The sequence below is a fragment of the Leptodactylus fuscus genome, chromosome 1, assembly GCF_031893055.1.
Source record: "Leptodactylus fuscus isolate aLepFus1 chromosome 1, aLepFus1.hap2, whole genome shotgun sequence".
NCBI lineage: Eukaryota > Metazoa > Chordata > Amphibia > Anura > Leptodactylidae > Leptodactylus > Leptodactylus fuscus.
The window spans coordinates 247738111-247755548 of NC_134265.1; the positions used below are offsets into that span (position 1 = coordinate 247738111).

General features: G+C 41.3%; 1 protein-coding gene across 1 annotated transcript in view; it reads left to right on the plus strand.

Annotated features, from left to right (window-relative positions):
• SMARCAD1 (SNF2 related chromatin remodeling ATPase with DExD box 1) overlaps window positions 1-17438 on the plus strand; it is a 55776-nt gene that overhangs the window by 4830 nt on the left and 33508 nt on the right. Inside the window, exons 2-7 of the mRNA XM_075285547.1 lie at window positions 509-657; window positions 761-923; window positions 4165-4327; window positions 7728-7791; window positions 13187-13287; window positions 15653-15751. Of these exons, the coding sequence (XP_075141648.1) occupies window positions 546-657; window positions 761-923; window positions 4165-4327; window positions 7728-7791; window positions 13187-13287; window positions 15653-15751 (702 nt within the window). The 5' untranslated portion in view covers window positions 509-545. The remainder of the gene's footprint in view (window positions 1-508; window positions 658-760; window positions 924-4164; window positions 4328-7727; window positions 7792-13186; window positions 13288-15652; window positions 15752-17438) is intronic.

Sequence of the window (17438 nt, forward strand, 5' to 3'; positions counted from 1 at the left end):
TCTACCCCCACTTGCTTATAGCAACAGAATTGTATTATGTAATTGTCTCTCATATATGTCATGTGATTCTACTGTTTTAGTAGGTATTAATAAAATTTGTTTTATTAATCAATTGTGTGGTAGTTTTGTACTGTTGGACTTCATATTTTAGGACTTGATGATAGGTGAGCTGTGACTGCAACTATCATGTTGTTCCTGTGACATGGGAGTGTCTGACATGACTACATTTAAGAGCTTATGATCTGGTGCAGTTAGCAAGACCTGAATGAATCCCCAGGTTGATACAGACTTAGTTACAGCCATATCTGCCCCCTTCTTCAAGGGAGGGGGTGTAATTATTCATCAGCCTAACTGGCACATTGTAAGCAGCTGTACATTTGCATGTCAGGAAGGGGTTAGCTCTTCTTGCTTATCTGTTGAAATAACATACAAATTTAGACAATTTTAAATAAACTTGTGGCTGGAAGGAGCTTAGTTGAGAGAACTCATCTATCTTTTTATTTCTTAGTTTCTTCTAGATTGCTTAGGTGTGTGTCTGAGAAGATATGAGCAGCTTTAACCTTGACCGCTTTCGCTTTGATAAGAATAAAAAAGGGGACCAAGTCTCAAAGGAGAATGAAGGGTCAAGCCGATCTAGTACTCCAGATACCACAGCAGGTAAGATGTTTCATGTATAGCAGGGAAACCTGGAGGTTTACTATTCCATATACTATGGTGACAATGGTGTTGGTGGTTTTACAGTGACTTATTTCTTTTGCAGTTACCAGTATCCCAGAGACTCCTGAATATAAGAGACAGAACAATGTGTCTTTGTTTAGTCAAAACAAAGGTGTTAGTTTTGTAGACTCAGATTCTGAAAATGAAGGCTATGAAAATAAGCCAGGTTTCAGTTCAACGCACAGGAAAGACCACCCACGGCAAGAGTAAGTAACTAATATCTGTTTTCTACAATATGTATATGTACAGTCCTATGAAAAAGTTTGGGCACCCCTATTAATCTTAATCATTTTTTGTTCTAAATATTTTGGTGTTTGCAACAGCCATTTCAGTTTGATATATCTAATAACTGATGGACACAGTATTATTTCAGGATTGAAATGAGGTTTATTGTACTAACAGAAAATGTGCAATATGCATTAAACCAAAATTTGACCGGTGCAAAAGTATGGGCACCCTTATCATTTTATTGATTTGAATTCCCCTAACTACTTTTTACTGACTTACTGAAGCACAAAATTGGTTTTGTAACCTCAGTGAGCTTTGAACTTCATAGCCAGATGTATCCAATCATAAGAAAAGGTATTTAAGGTGGCCAATTGCAAGTTGATCTCCTATTTGAATCTCCTCTGAAGAGTGGCATCATGGGCTACTCAAAACAACTCTCAAATGATCTGAAAACAAAGATTGTTCAACATAGTTGTTCAGGGGAAGGATACAAAAAGTTGTCTCAGAGATTTAACCTGTCAGTTTCCACTGTGAGGAACATAGTAAGGAAATGGAAGACCACAGGGACAGTTCTTGTTAAGCCCAGAAGTGGCAGGCCAAGAAAAATATCAGAAAGGCAGAGAAGAAGAATGGTGAGAACAGTCAAGGACAATCCACAGACCACCTCCAAAGAGCTGCAGCATCATCTTGCTGCAGATGGTGTCACTGTGCATCGGTCAACTATACAGCGCACTTTGCACAAATAGAAGCTGTATGGGAGAGTGATGAGAAAGAAGCCGTTTCTGCACGTACGCCACAAATAGAGTTGCCTGAGGTATGAAAAAGCACATTTGGACAAGGCAGCTTCATTTTGGAAACAAAAATTGAGTTGTTTGGTTATAAAAAAAAGGCGTTATGCATGGCGTCCAAAAAGAAACAGCATTCCAAGAAAAACACATGCTACCCACTGTAAAATTTGGTGGAGGTTCCATCATGCTTTGGGGCTGTGTGGCCAATGCCGGCATCGGGAATCTTGTTAAAGTTGAGAGTCGCATGGATTCCACTCAGTATCAGCAGATTCTTGAGAATAATGTTCAAGAATCAGGGACGAAGTTGAAGTTACGCCGGGGATGGATATTTCAGCAAGACAATGATCCAAAACACCGCTCCAAATCCTCAGGCATTCATGCAGAGGAACAATTACAATGTTCTGGAATGGCCATCCCAGTCCCCAGACCTGAATATCATTGAACATCTGTGGGATGATTTGAAGCGGGCTGTCCATGCTCGGCGACCATCTAACTTAACTGAACTTGAATTGTTTGTCCAAAATACCTTTATCCAGGAACTGATTAAAAGCTACAGGAAGCGACTAGAGGCTGTTATCTTTGCAAAAGGAGGATCTACTAAATATTAATGTCACTTTTCTGTTGAGGTGCCCATACTTTTGCACCGGTCAAATTTTGGTTTAATGCATATTGCACATTTTCTGTTAGTACAATAAACCTCATTTCAATCCTGAAATATTACTGTGTCCATCAGTTATTAGATATATCAAACTGAAATGGCTGTTGCAAACACCAAAATATTTAGAACTAAAAATGATTAAGATTGCCCAAACTTTTTCATAGGACTGTATATAGTAAAACCCCTTTCAGCCAACTACCAACATTTGTACACAAAATGGTATCACCTTGGCATATTGCCCACAACAGACCTCAACAGAGGGTGAAAAAAAGTAGCCATAGTACCGTATATAGTGTGTGTGTGTAATATGCACACATATATCATCTGCTGCAATGCAGAACTTAATATCTGCATGTAACCTTAAGGTATTGTGGATTTTGGGCTGAAGTTTGCTGCTACATTCACACACTTGGTGGTATTTACCTTTGTAGTGTTTTGGCATAAAAGTCGTGCATTTTTTTCTACGCGGTTTGTGCCAAAAATATACCAGTTTGTCAGTTTCCACCCTGCTTGCCATTTTTGAGAAAAGTTGACGGAGCAGGTCAAGGATCCACATGGCTGGTGTTGAGCATGCCTCAGACCAGCAGACTGGACTAGATTATCCCATGCCAGAAAACTGGGCTGAATTATAACTGAAATCTGTCAGTCCCTGCCTGTTGTAGACGTCTATTCTGGTGCACAGGAGCTCCCAGTAGATTTAAGACCTCTTAACTCTGGTTCTGCTGCCACCAGCGCTTCCTATATTAAGACCAGCACTTCTTTCAATTTTAATGATGTTTACTCACAAATTTTAGCATCGAAAACATAGCACCGAGTCTGTTAGCAGAACCAGGATATAAACCTAGTACTGCAGATAAGATAGGGTCACCTGAATCACAAGAAATGTGTGGCAACTCCTTGATTGCTCCAAAGAGCTGAAAAAATGCTATTTATCTGCAGTAGAGGCTCTGATTCAACAAGGGAAAAGCTGACCTTTTTCATGGCTGACTTATCTCACTGTTGTGTAAATAGACTCTTAGACTTTTTTTTGCTATGAAATGCTTGGCAAAAACCTTCAAAGTGAGGTGTGAACTCAGCCTTAGGTATTGGGGACACAGCAATGTGCATAACCTGAATGGAAATGATGCCATTAAGCCCCACCTTGACACTGTCTAGCCCTGACTCTGCACACTTCGCTCCAGGTTTGGAACCTAAAATTATGGTTCTCAGAAAATGAAAACACTAAAACAAATGCTAAATATGTAAGCTTTATTTGTTAACTTTAAATTTGTTAACTTTGCAAGTTTTTTGAGGTTACAGCAGTACCCTGTTTTTGTACTTTACAGTTAAAGGAGTTGTCTGGCCTCAAATTGACTTTTCATTCTGTTGACCTGTCCACAGGAAAGGTTATCAGTATGTAATCTGTGGGGGTTTGTTACAATTTCACCAAAGCCATACAGTGAATGGCACTGTTGTGCTGCTGCTGTATATTGAATAGGAGCAGTGCTGCATATATGCTTTGTTCAGTAGCATCTACTGGCACCTAGAGGCTGCCATGACAGTGTTGACAGTATGAGTTCCAGGTATCAGACCCTAACAGGGCGCTTAATGATAAGCTATAGATAGATCATTTGTATGAAAAAATCAGTTTGAGACTAGAAACTCACTCCATACCAAAAAACATCTGTCATCCTCTTCAGTGTATCCAGTTACTGAGTTTTTATTAATCTATATTAACAAGAATAACATCCATATGACAAGCTATTTTATTTGCTTTGTTGCTTTCTGTTTAAGGAATGGTTTTTCGGATTCCCCTACTGATGATTCTGCAGATGAATGCTCTCCATCAGAAATTACTTCAAGAAATGTCCCTCCTCAAAAGAATGATTCCAGAGACCGAAAATTGCAGAGACTTAAAGAAATCTTTCCTAAGAGGACCAATGAAGAGTTGTTACAAGTAATGTGTATCCAAATTGTCTTGCCTAAGTACAGCTAGGGTCACTGCTTATACTAAATTTTGACAAATAGGATTTGAAGGGAATTTCCTTAAACACTTTCCAAAGGGATAATGCATGATCAATAGCAGTTATGACTTTGGGTATCCCAACAGTCAATAGAACCAGGGAGTCCTTGAGTCCTCTCTGTGAATTCGGTACTAGTGCACATGGAGACTGATGCAATTCTGTACTTGGCTATATCTGTCAGTCCCATACAAGTGAATGGAGCAATGGTCACAATGTGGACTACTACTCAATTTACACAGATTCCAAGGACTGGCGAAATGCGACAGCAGACTTGTTTATGAAAATAAGATTGGGGATTATATTATTTCTCGTCATCCTGAAACTTTAATCCAGAATTGTGGTTACTGTCACTGTCAGTGGTCATCTAATGCTTCTACTTGAACACGTCTGCTTATCCTCTACTGTATTACTCTTTACTCCATAAAGCAAGGACTGCAAATACACTCACTGACAAAAAAAAAAAAAAAAACACTAAGAAGGAGGTATTGGAATAAAGGCAATGATTGTATGTGTAGGCGATTACAATATTAGAGCCAAATTAGAGCCTTTTTGTTATGGGGAAAACTCTGCAATTGTGAAAAGAAGCTCTAGAGCCCTGTTGGGCCATGTCTAATCAGGATACTTAAGATGGTAACATAAGACTTGTTTGGGCATGGAAACATAAGTTTTGTATGGTATTTTGTGGCGCTATTGCCCTCAAATGTTGTAGCTGGGCACGTAGATTGTGCACACTAGTGGATTGCCATAGTTGTCGTTTGATCTGGTCCCTATAAATGCTTAAACAGCAACAAAATTAGATTATGCGTGTCAAAGAAGTGTCACAATTTGACAGATATTCAAAGGAAGCATTTGCTGTGTGTGTGTGTGCTTGCGAGTGTTATGCTGCTGAAAAATGTCATTTGGAAAACCTGCCATGAGAAGCAACATACGTGCCCCCATAATGTCCTACACACATATTGTTGAATTCATCACTAAAGATGATATGGGTCCAGCCCATAACAGTACAGGTTTCTCATTCATGACACAAATGCAAACGAAAGCGATGGTGTCTGTCAGTGGTCGGACACCGAATTGGCACTGTGACTCTAAATTATCTTTTGCTAAGTACCTGGAAATGGACCACGTTGTATGCTTTGTCTCTGTTCTCATGTAACTACTTCTCCCAACATCACCTTATAACTAGGCCAGAACAGGCTAGATGGTGAAATTTCTTTGAGTACGTCATAGAGGCACATCAATCTCTCTCTCAGCAAGTGGTACATTACCCAAAAGTGGCCTTGAAGGGCCATTTTATAGGACAGTTGGAGAAGCAAGTCAGATCAGACCACACCTGGGCCTTGCAGCAACCCAACATTTCTATCTGGTTTGCTGTAAAGTTAGTGGGAACCGTAAAGAATAAGTAAATATGCATTTCCAACCCCTCGCACTTTAGCTTGATCTTGGTCTTCGCTAGACCAGGATTGTGACACTTGGAGCAGTGATATAAGTTATGTTGCTGGTGACTGAAGCCATTATCTTTCATGATGTTTAAAACTGTGTCCATGTTCTGGGAGGCCATCTCTTGTCCAGGGGATATTGCTGCTCAGTCCCATTTGAAATAACTACAGTACTGAGCACAACCTATGGACAAATGTTCCTGCATCTGGAAGAAGGCAGGCTTTATTTTTTATTTTTTTCATAAATTGAATGGGTTTTCCGGGGAGCATTTATTCAGTGACCTGGGCCAAGGGATGCTTTTTTGGATATGGGGGTTTAATGCGACAACAGCCGCTAAATCATGTGAATGGAGGCAGCATTCAGCTCCCTGTTCACTCCTCTCCTGATCTCACATGTGGCGGTGGAGTAACTCAGGGAGCCAAACGCTGCCTCTGATCACATGACACAAGAGTCGTGATGTCACCAGAAAAGCATCAGAAGCATTTCCAGGATCAGTTAAGTGAATACTCCCCAGGCAACCCATTTTAGGAAATAATAGACATATAGCATATGGTGTGGATTGATAAATGAAGCATTACTGTTTTGAGAGCGTTCATTATATGGGCTCCCCATGTGTGTATCAAAAGCAGATCCCAACTTTCATGTCTTTCTATACCTCGGGTTATATATAACCTGGTTTGTATTATTAGCAGTATGACTGCTTGCTTACAAGGGATACTTCTAAAAATCACACAATTAGAAATTTAGACTTGCATCATACAGTATATTAGGTTATGACTCTGTATCGGACCTTTGAGTTTAATGAAGCAATGAAAGAAACAAAAATCGTGCTACCCCTTCATAAGAGTAATGACCTCTTTGCTCGTGGGGATGAATACAATGCCTTTAAAGAGGAGATCAAACTATCAGTGCAGCTCTATAGTTGTCACTGAGGCTCTAATAGACTTGCATTGTGAGTTTATCCTCCTGTTCATACAGGATATTCTGCATATGAAGAACAGTGGAGGTTGGTGCATTGTGGTGGTGCACATAACTTGGCAATACAGTTGTCAGTAATGTTGCACTACACTCACTCATTTTCAAATGGGGTGGTTAGTGAGTCGTGTTTCCTTGAAGAGGACCAGTCAAAACATCGGCCTTGGCAGCCCCCAGGCCAAGACTTTGTCATAGGTAAACCTTTGCTTTGTAGATGTTGACTGTGACATCTAAGAGGTTAACTGTTAAGGACTGGAGATATCCCACCTCAGCAGTTGATCAGTAAGCAAGTTGAATATAGACTTCCTGTACAGCGGGCCAGGTGGTTTTACACAGGCCCATTGGATGACCATTGATCCATGGCCACATGTGAACAGGGGATGTGCTGCCAATAATGAAGCTGTATGCTTAGCCTGCTCAGTCAAATACTACACTGATAAATTATTCTTGTAAATGGGGATAAACAAGCCTATCTAATCGTGTGTTAAGACGCTTTGCCTACCTAAGTGTTTTTATGGGCATCTCTTCCTTATGGGTGTGTACGTACAGTATTTGGATATGTGCATATTTGTTCTTTTTGCCTATTACATAGTGCAAAACAGTATTGGACATAAGCAACATCCTTTAATTGTTGGGATTTTTATTTAGAAGCATAGTGATTGTGTACCAGTATGAATCCAGTCAACAAAGTTGTGTAGCCAGAATGGGGCTACCCCTTATACTAGCATAACACCAATGGCAAGAAGCTTGGGCTCCTTCAGTTGGGGAGGTTATGGCCTTCTCTGATGTTTTCACTGAATTTGTGCAGATTTTTATAAGAAATGTAATGGATTTTCATTCTATTTTTCACAATTTTCCATTAAGTACTTTAACACTAGATTACATAATGACTGAAGTAATTTTATTTTTTCATTCTTTCAGCTTATTGAATCCACTGACACCTTGGAAGATGCAGTTGCTGCTGGTGTGGCTCAGTTTGAGAGAGGTACAGTTTAAGTACATCAAGAAACTAACTATTATTATTTCCATTGCCCACAAGGACTTACAATCTGAGGGAAGAGGCTGCTAGAGCTATTGTTGTGGTGTGAGTATAGTTATTGGAGGAATTTGGCCTTTCTGTTTGGGTCTTTTTGAAGCCTGTGATTATAGCGTACAGCCTCGTGTTGTGGTAGTGAGTTCCAGAGTATGAGGGATGCTCAGGAGAAGTGTTGGAGACGGTTGTGATAAGAGCAGAGTGGAGTAGGAGGCTTTGGGAGGAGGTGTTGAAGGTTTGGATGTGTCGCTTGAAGGAAAGGTCAGAGTCAAAACTTATCCCAAGGCAGCGGGCCTGTGGGACTGGGGTAAGTGTGGTCCCGTTAACTTTGACTTATGGGTCAGGTATGGGAACCATGAGAGGTGGAATAAAGATGATGAACTCCGTTTCCTCTGTTTTGAGTTTGAGAAAGCAGGAGGAGAGAGAGGCTACAGCTGCTAGACACTCAAATTCTGGACAACAAGCCAGTAATGTCTGGCCCAGAGAGAGATATTTGTGTGTCAATGGCGTAGATATGGTATTGCAAACCATGAGATTCTATGAGTTGGCCGTGGCTGTAGATGGAGAACAGGAGGGGTCCTAGGTCAGAGCCTTGGGGGACACCTACAGAAAGAGGGAATAGTGAGGACATGGTGTGCAAGTGGAAGACACTGAATGTACGGTTGGTGTGGTGTGAGGAGATCCAAGAGAGGGCAAAATCTGTGAGGCAAAGGGATGAGAGTTTCTAAAAAGCTGTAATGGCCTACTGTGTTAAAGGTGGAGGAGCGGCCAAGGAAGAGGATAGAGTAGTGACTCTTGGCTTTGGCAGTTATCAGGTTGTTTGTGACTTTGGTTAGTACAGTTTCTTTTCCAAAATCTATCATTGCCTTGGATGAGAGATATGAGGATAGTTCACAATGGACATGCTGTTCAAGCAATTTTGAGTCATACGGGAGCATTGAGATGGGGGGCGATAGTTGGCTGGAGAGGACGGGTCAAGGGATTTTTTTTTTTTTTAAAGAATAGGTGTGACAGTAGTGTATTTGAAGGAGGAAGGAAAGGATCCTATGGTAAGAGATGAGTTAGAGCAGGTGTAAATATTTCAGTGAAGTTGGAGATGAAATGTGACTGGATCAAGTCAAGGGCACAAGAGGTGAGAGTGGAGATCTTTTCATTGGTGACAGTGGAGAGCAGGTTAAAGATGACGAGCACTGATCAGTTGGGAAGAGTGTTTGTTTATTGGGGTTGTAGGGTGGGGTGAGACTTTCCCTGGTGTCAATTTAGTTTTTGAAATAAAATAATCTCAGCTGAGATAAGTGATGTCAGAGGAGCGTACAGGAGGACGGAGAAGGGAGTTGAAGGTAGTGAATAGCTGTTTGGGGTTGTAGGATAAGGAAGATGCGAGTGTAGTGAAGTAGATCTGTTTTGCAGAGGTGAGTGCATTCTTGAAGTTGACTGCCTCTTTATATCTGAAGTCCTCCTGGGAGTGGGAGTTCTTTACGGGTTGCATAATTCCTCTCAAAGAAATCTTTTTTTTTTTTTTTTTTTTTTAAGTCAGGACGATTTGCCAGGGTTGCCTGTTGATCGGCCAGGCTCTGGTGTCTGAAAAAGGGGACCACAGAGTTAACAGCTAAAGTAATGGTGGTATTATAAAAGGCAGCGATATGTAGCGATATTCTGGAGCGATATGCCAGTGAGTGCTAGGACAGCGTCGAAGAGCTTGTGGATGTCAATGTCGTTAAGGTTCCTGTGGGGGTGTTTTAGTAAACTGAGGTCTGACAGCATGGTTGGAGAGTTAGAGAGGTTGGATAGAGAGCAGAAGTGGGTGAATGAGGTCCAGTGTGTGCATGTATTTATGAGTGGAAGGGGAGGACCACTGAGAGAGACCAAAGAAGGCAGCTAGGGACCGGAGACTAAAAGCAGACTGGTGGGTTGAGTTAATGGGGGTGTTGAAATCTCCCATAGTGAATGTCTGTAGATAGGAAGTGTGTTAGCCAGGTGGTGAAATTTCGACAAAGGCATCGGTAGGTCCTGGCGGTCTGTATATGACAGCTGGTTGGAGGGTGAGTAAACGTGAACAGAGTGTACTTCAAAGGAGGGGAGGTTGAGAGCAGGTAGCGTTTGGATTGGGGTGAAGGGGCAATTGTCAGACAGAAAGATGACAATATCTCCACCAGGTTCGTTGTTGGAGTGGGGAGTGTGTGCTAGAATTGCAGACCACCATAGGGGAGGGAAGCAGTGGAGGTAGTGTCTCAGTTTGTCAGCCATGTTTCTGTGATACTGAAAAAGGAAAATTTACAAGAAATTAAGAGGTCGTGGATGTAATGTAGTTTGTTTGAAACAAGCAATCCACAGTGTAGCAACGAGAGAAGGGAAAGGAGCAAGTAAGATAAATGTAAGATTTGGGGGGTTCTGTGTGCTGGTGTCAGGGGTGTGGTAAGAGGAAGAACATCTGACAGTGATGTAATCAGGTGGTCGAATATTAGGAGATATATCACCAGAAGTATGGAGATGCAGGGAAACTGTGGTAATGTTGTGTGTTTCTGGGGCGGAAATCTCTGCACAGCTACTTCCAAACCTGTCAGATGGTGGGGTGGAATAAAGAGATGATTTTGTTACTGCCAATGGTGATTTTGGGTGGAAGATTCTGTTTTTATTTGTAAGGGAAGAACAGTGATTTAAAATAAGAATTTTTGTTTGTGACATTGTTTTGGTCTTTTTAATAATAAAATGTGTGCATTATAGCCTTAACGCTGTATTTCCTTTACATATGGCAATGTGCAGGTCACATATAACTCTTATAAAAAGGGCTTTTCTACAATTTCTCTTTGTACTAGTGTGCCTATGTCTAGAATTGCTGCTGAGTACTATTAACTTGAAACTAAGCTTGTGAGGCTTGACATCCTAGTGTCCAGGCTTTGAGCTAGCTAAGTCAGAAAGCAACAATTTCTTGCATTTGCTTCAAGGTATAAAATCTAATGCACAAAGTATCATACAGCACCTGAACATGCTAAAGCTAGGTTCACATCTGAGTCTCCCAAGGAAGACATATCCCTTATCAGCCAATAGAAGCTCGCAGGCGCTTAGTCTCCATATGCACACAGCTTTACTCTAGGTTTCCATTACGGTAGGTCAGCTTTAAAGGGGCAGGGTGCTGTGGATGACAATATTACACAAAGGGACACACACACACTCACACAGCGCTTTACGTCATGTTTCCATAACAATCGATCATAGGTTTTTCACTGATATTCAAACTTGGATAAACCTGATCACAAGCCGCTTATGGACACACACAAACAAAATACACCGGTGCAAAACTGGGCAAATAAAATCTACCTGTTCGAAGCCAGGTCCTGCTGTTAATATATAATATTATGTATACCCTATAGAGAGCATCTAGGTTTTAGAGGAAGAAAATGGGGGGGGGGGGGGGAGATATTAACCATTTCCTAGATACCCTCTTTAAGAATGTCTCAGTGTAGTTTTCTCTTAGGGGGCACTCACACTTGCGCCCGAGTCCGCCCGCTGGATCTTTGTCCTATTTCCTTGGGAAACTGAATAGGGGACAGCTTGCCAGTTGTGAGTTTTAAAACCCATTCATTTGAATGGGGTTTTTAAAGCAAACCGCTGATGTCCGTATGCAGCCTTTCCGCGGGGAAACAGAAAATGTGTTTTGTTTTGTTTTTTGGACTTTGTGTCCATTGCAAAAAAGGTTGCATACGGATATCGGCGGCTTGCTTGAAGGGACACCAGAGTATTATGATGGCTTGTGGGTTGCGATCCTGCAATTGTGCCATCTTTATTCTCGGTCCCTTTGCTTTGGACTTGGATAAATGTTACTCCCAATATTTCTTGCCAGGAAGTGAGTCTTCACACACACAAACCTGTGGGGCGCCTTGCCATTTCATCTGGCAGCTGCTGCCCACATTTTAAAAGGTTTTTCAACATGAGTAGGCATGTTTAAGTTAAATAGCAAATGATTTAACTTCAGGCACTTTTTTGTTCCTGTAAGGCGCAGAGACCTTGTTTAACATCTGCTTTTAGATTTACATCATAAACACACTACTGTATCCCAGGGTTCTTTATGGGACAAAAGCTTAGGAAATTAGCAAATATTTAGAAAAAAATGTGCTAAACTTGTCTGGGAATTCCAGATGACTTGCATTTCTTTTAAAATTCTTTTTATTTTATTGATTTATTTTGTTCAATGACCAGTGTCTTCTAGTGGTTTCTAGGCTGTGATTAACCCTCAGTAAATTAACGTATGGAGCTATTCTGTTCATTAGCGGTTGCAAAATTCTGCCCCAGGTATGTCCTGAAGTTTTAGTTCATGATCAAAGCAATGAAAGAATTTTCCCTGAGATCACATTATAGAACTCATCATTTTCTGCCATCTGCATCATTATCTTGTCACCTGAAAAATCTCTTGTTGGACAAGAGTTCTTTGACATGTCTTTATGTTCATAGTATGTTTTGAGTGTTTTTTTTTTTTATTTTTTTGGTACAGTTTCTACATTTGCCCTCCAATTCTGTTCAAGTAGTAATGGCTGTTGGCTTAAAATTCTAACTTCATATAGACTGAGCCTAAACCATCCGTTTGTTTACGCCTAAAAAAAAAAAAAAAAAAAAAAAAAAACTCCTGGTGTATAAATTCAATGCATCAAAGGAGCTCTAGTCGCCCGTCAAAGGTAGTTTGTGTTCATTTGACCTTTGTCTCAGAGGAACGTCTTTCCTATACAAAAAAAAAAAAAAAGCCCTTTTATGTAATAGTGTATGGATACTAAACCATTAAGAAAGACCAAATTACTGGACGGATTTGTAGGCTGTGGAAGGGTTTTTTGTGTGTGTTTTTCACACCACTGAGCCGAGACTAAGACATGCAAGTGCAATATCTGTGCAGCAGGGTTCCTAATTGTCGGGTATGAGTCTGTTCATCTCAATGGGCACAAATCTACCCCATGTAAACTTGCCCTAAATTTTAAGAGAAGTCCTACATGGCTTGATCGATATGTTGAGAGTAATACTATCATGGTTAAGGTACATTGTAATGTCTGGGTCCTGACCTCTGACTAGTTCTCACAAGTAAATTACAAGTCATTGGATGGTGAAAAATGTACGCAGCTCGAACCTTTTTAACCCCCCCTCCCCCTACCTTGTGATGGAGAGTTGATCATTTTAAATGTCATACAAGGTGAACGCTGCAGTCATACCACGAACTGCTTATATACTTTTACCAATACAGCAGGACATGATTTGCTGTAATGTATAGCCTTGTCATAATTGCTTAACATTTAGTGGGTGGTGAAATTACTTATTTATTACTTATTACTACTATTGTTGAAATCTTTATTGTTGTTATTTTAAGATTCATCTCGGAAAAGGAAACTGGAGGATAGTCCCAAATTGATGTCTAAAGAACAAGATGGAATTGAAGGGCAAGTTTCAAAGAAGAAAAAATCTGATTCAGTAAGTGTTAAAACTTGCAGCAGCCATAGCATTTCCTGTGCACAGTCTTAAATCACTTTTTTTTTTTTTTTTTGGCACACTGCAGCCCTCAGTAAATGTAAGTTTGTCTCTAACATGCAGCTATCTGTTTGAGACCACTCACATATCACTCTATTTCCTTTGCCAACTTTAATTTGTCTAGCTTGTTTTTGCAGGCACCAGGTTGCTGGGCCATTCAGAGCTGGCTGGGTTGATACAGACTTGCTCTTGCTAAAGTATTTTTAGGGTATGAGGGAAGAGAATAAAAAAATAAAGAGCAGTATTGAAAATTATCTTGTAGTTTAGCAATCTATTATGATATACAGCTTGGTCCTAGATAGGTTACAAAGCATTCAATACTCTTGCACATGTACACTTGAGTTGGATACGATTGAAATACACCCCCCCCCCCCACCTCCCCCTTCATGAATGAAAATCAAAGTGTGACTTTGATATGGCCATGGATGTCAAAGTGATCTGATAGTTTTCACTGATACCGATGGCCTTAAACTTGCATTCAATTCTTCGGTAATTTGAGAAGCTGTAGTTTTGTGTTTTTTGGCTATGATTTGACAAAGTTACCTTCTGTTTCATGTCACCTCAGTTACTCTGGTCACAGGTGCCCCTGCCAGACATGCACCTACTATTGGTCTCCTTTGGAACACTTTATTTCAGACTTTTCATGCCTCTGAAACAAACTGTACTAGTACTGTTCTAAAGATTCATTTATCAATATACCATATTTTTTTGACTATAGACGCATCGGACTATAAGACGCACTAAGGTTTTAGAGGAGGAAAATAGGGGGAAAAAAAAATTAGAAGCAAAATTCTAATTTCAGATCTCACTCCTGCAGTGAAGCTATGCAAGAAGAGAAATAGGAGCGGGCCAGATGGGTGAAGGAGGCGTGGTTTTTAAAGCAAACTTGAAAACACACCTCCTTCACCTGTCTGACCCGCCCCTCCTTCCCTCCTGTGTCGGTTCATTGCAGGAGTGAGAGGCAGGGTAGGAGGGGCGGGCCAGACGGGAGAAGGAAGCGTGGTTTTCTCCGCAAGCTTGAAAGCACGCCTCCTTCACCCGTCTGGCCCAATCCTTTTTCTCTTCTTGCATAGCTTCACTGCAGGAGTGAGATCTAAAATTAGAGTTGATTCTATTTCTCTCTATAGTATTTCTTCTGACATCCACCAAATTAGTTTAGACCCTGAATGCCTCCTAACATCAGAATGAAAAATACAGCATGTTGTGGGTGTCTCTTCCATCCATGGATGCCAAACCTGTGCACAAAGTGTATGAAACAATTTCATATCATATCTCACTCCTGCAATGAAGCAATACAGGATGGAAGGAGGGGCAGGCCAGACAGTTGAAGGAGGTGTGTTGTTCTCGGCACAGCGCTGCTCTCCTTTTGCTTCACACAGACGGGACAGGACACAGACGCTGCATTCGGACTATAAGACGCACCCCCATTTTCCTCCCATATTTGGAGGAAAAAAAGTGCATCTTATAGTCCGAAGAATACGGTACGTTATGCATCTGAGCAAAAAAAGGCTGGAGAAAAGTGGTGTGATTATGTAAAATTAGTTGTTCTACCTGTATGTGTATAAATATAACATATTCATATTATTAAAAATACACACACACCACTCTCACACTCAGTCTTCTACAAGGTGGGAAAGGCGGAAATAGACGAGCAGTGCTACGCTACACTCTCTCTGTGGAAGTTATGGAAATGGGATAGAGCAGCATTGCTTGCCTGATTTATTCAAGTCCCTTCCTAGTGTTCGGGACATGCTATTGTTAGAATATTATGCTGATAAATGCAAACTATATGTGTGAATGATTTCTTCATTCCCATCCAGTACTGGTGAACAGCTGCACTTGCATGCAGGAAAGCTGTGGGCAATAATCGGCAACTAACATTCCTGAAGAACATCCAATCGAATTAATTTGCTTCCGTCACAGCCCATGTACAGGGGCCAACGCAGTGGTTAAATGTTGCAACATACATCTGTATATACATAGCGGGTTCCAGTTTTACTTTAGACTGTAAATTGATTTACAATCTTGGTCATTCTTGACATTATGCATTAAGTTTACAATATGAAAACCATGATAAAGCATTAGTAGTGCAAATATATTAAACAACCGTTGACATATATAATAACCTGTTAGAACTGCTCTACTTCAAAATGTATTCTGGTCTGGGACTGGAAACTTTTTTTTTTTTTCTTTCCACATTTTATAGCCCTTTAGCTTTTTAATCCCTGCATCCCCCATGACTGTGGCATTCAGTAGGGTATGCTTCCTTTTGGATATATTAATTACTTCTGTTCCTTTATATTTGCAGTTTGCTGTAGATGACAGTTCTGATTCTGATGATGAGTTTGAAAAACAAGAAGCCAGTGTAAAGAAGCTGCAGAAACATTTTCCCGATTTGGACAAGGAGGTAAGTGAACTATTGATGGGTACAATGTTTACATTGGCAGACAGTACATATTTCATGACTCCAAACCGGAAATGACCCAGACAATTAAACGTTATCCAATTTGGAGACAGTCCTTAAAAAATAATCAATTATAATACAGAACGGTACCAGTGGGTGTATTTTTTTTTTTTTTCCTCCATAGGGAGCCCACTCATCACATATAAACCAATGCAAATGGATCCGCTAAACAAATACTAAAAACGTGATGTGGATGGACGCTAACTTTATTTCCTTTTAAAGGTCTGCTCATAACAGTGTTCTGAATGATCTGCTACTAACAACTAAACATGGTGTGTTCATGTAACATTACATTTTTGCATCCGGTGCATTTTCCTTTAAAATTGGGTGCAATTGATCTTAGAGGGGGTACTGTTTAATTGATGACCTATCCTTGAGAGAGGTCATCAATTGAAGATCCCTGGAGTTCTGACACTCAGGCCCTCCATCCATCAGCTGATTGCAGGACCATTTCCAATATTCAGGAAATGTGATGTCACGTTCATGGGTCACATGACCTGATCAAGTGAATGAATCTGTTACTGGAACAGCCTCTAAGGCGGCTGTGGCTCTTCCCTTCCCTTGCAACCAACAGGGCTGGCTTTTTGCTAAAGGCCAGAAAAAGCTCAACTCTGAAGCTACAGGGGAAGAAAAAAAATCTGTCCTCCTCCAGAGGTGTCATAAGCATCGGCCTGCAGCTGTTTTCGCTCATTTCAAGGCTCCACCTCTCTCTCCTGAAGACAGACTTCCAGGGACTCGTGCTCCAAGAAACCATCTTCCCAGCCCTGCTCTGCATGAAGGTTCTCCCAGATTTTTGGCTCCTGGGGAGGGGCAGCTGTTCTTCTTCCAAGAGATCTGGCTTGCCAGCGTCAACAATGCCTGGGTCCGAGAGGTTATGTTGACCAGCTACTCCATAGAGTTCTCGCTTCCAAACGGGAGATTTTTTTTTTTCCGTCCGCTTTACCTGCTTTCACTGCTTGAGCAGCCACCTTTCTCCAGGCCGTCTCCATGCTTCAGCAGCAGGGAGTCCTTATCCCCATCCCTGCTTCAGATAGTTTCTTGGGTTTTTATTCCAACCTGTTCACTGTTCCCAAGAAGGACCATTCTCTTCACTCAATCCTGGACATGAAGGGGCTCAACAGGTTTGTCAGTGTTCGCAGGTTCCTCATGGAGTCCTTGTGCTCAGTGGAGGCATCCCTGGAGACCAGCAAATTCTGTTGTCCATCCACATTCAGGACGCCTACCTACATATTCCCAGCGTGCTGTGCCATCAGCATTTTCTTTGTTATGCGGTAGGTTTATGCCACCTTTAGTTTGTCGCTCTCCTCTTTGGTCTGGCCTCCTTGCTCTCTGCAGTTCTGCATGTGGGTCCTGGGCATTGTGGTCTCAACCTTTGAAGCCATCCCTTTTGCTCAGATCTACATGTCCTCTGCAATTGGCAATTCTAATCTACTAGGAAAAGTCTCCATCCGCCCTTCACCTCATGATTCTCCTGCCTTCCCGAATCCGCAGAGAGCTTTTTGGTGGCTCTCCCCTTCTCATAGAGGAAGTCCTTTCTTTCCCTCTGGTGGCAGGTGATCTCCACCAATGCCAGTCTTTCCAGCTGGGGAGGGGTTTTTGGGGTCTTGAGCATTCAGGGCCTGTGGTCCAA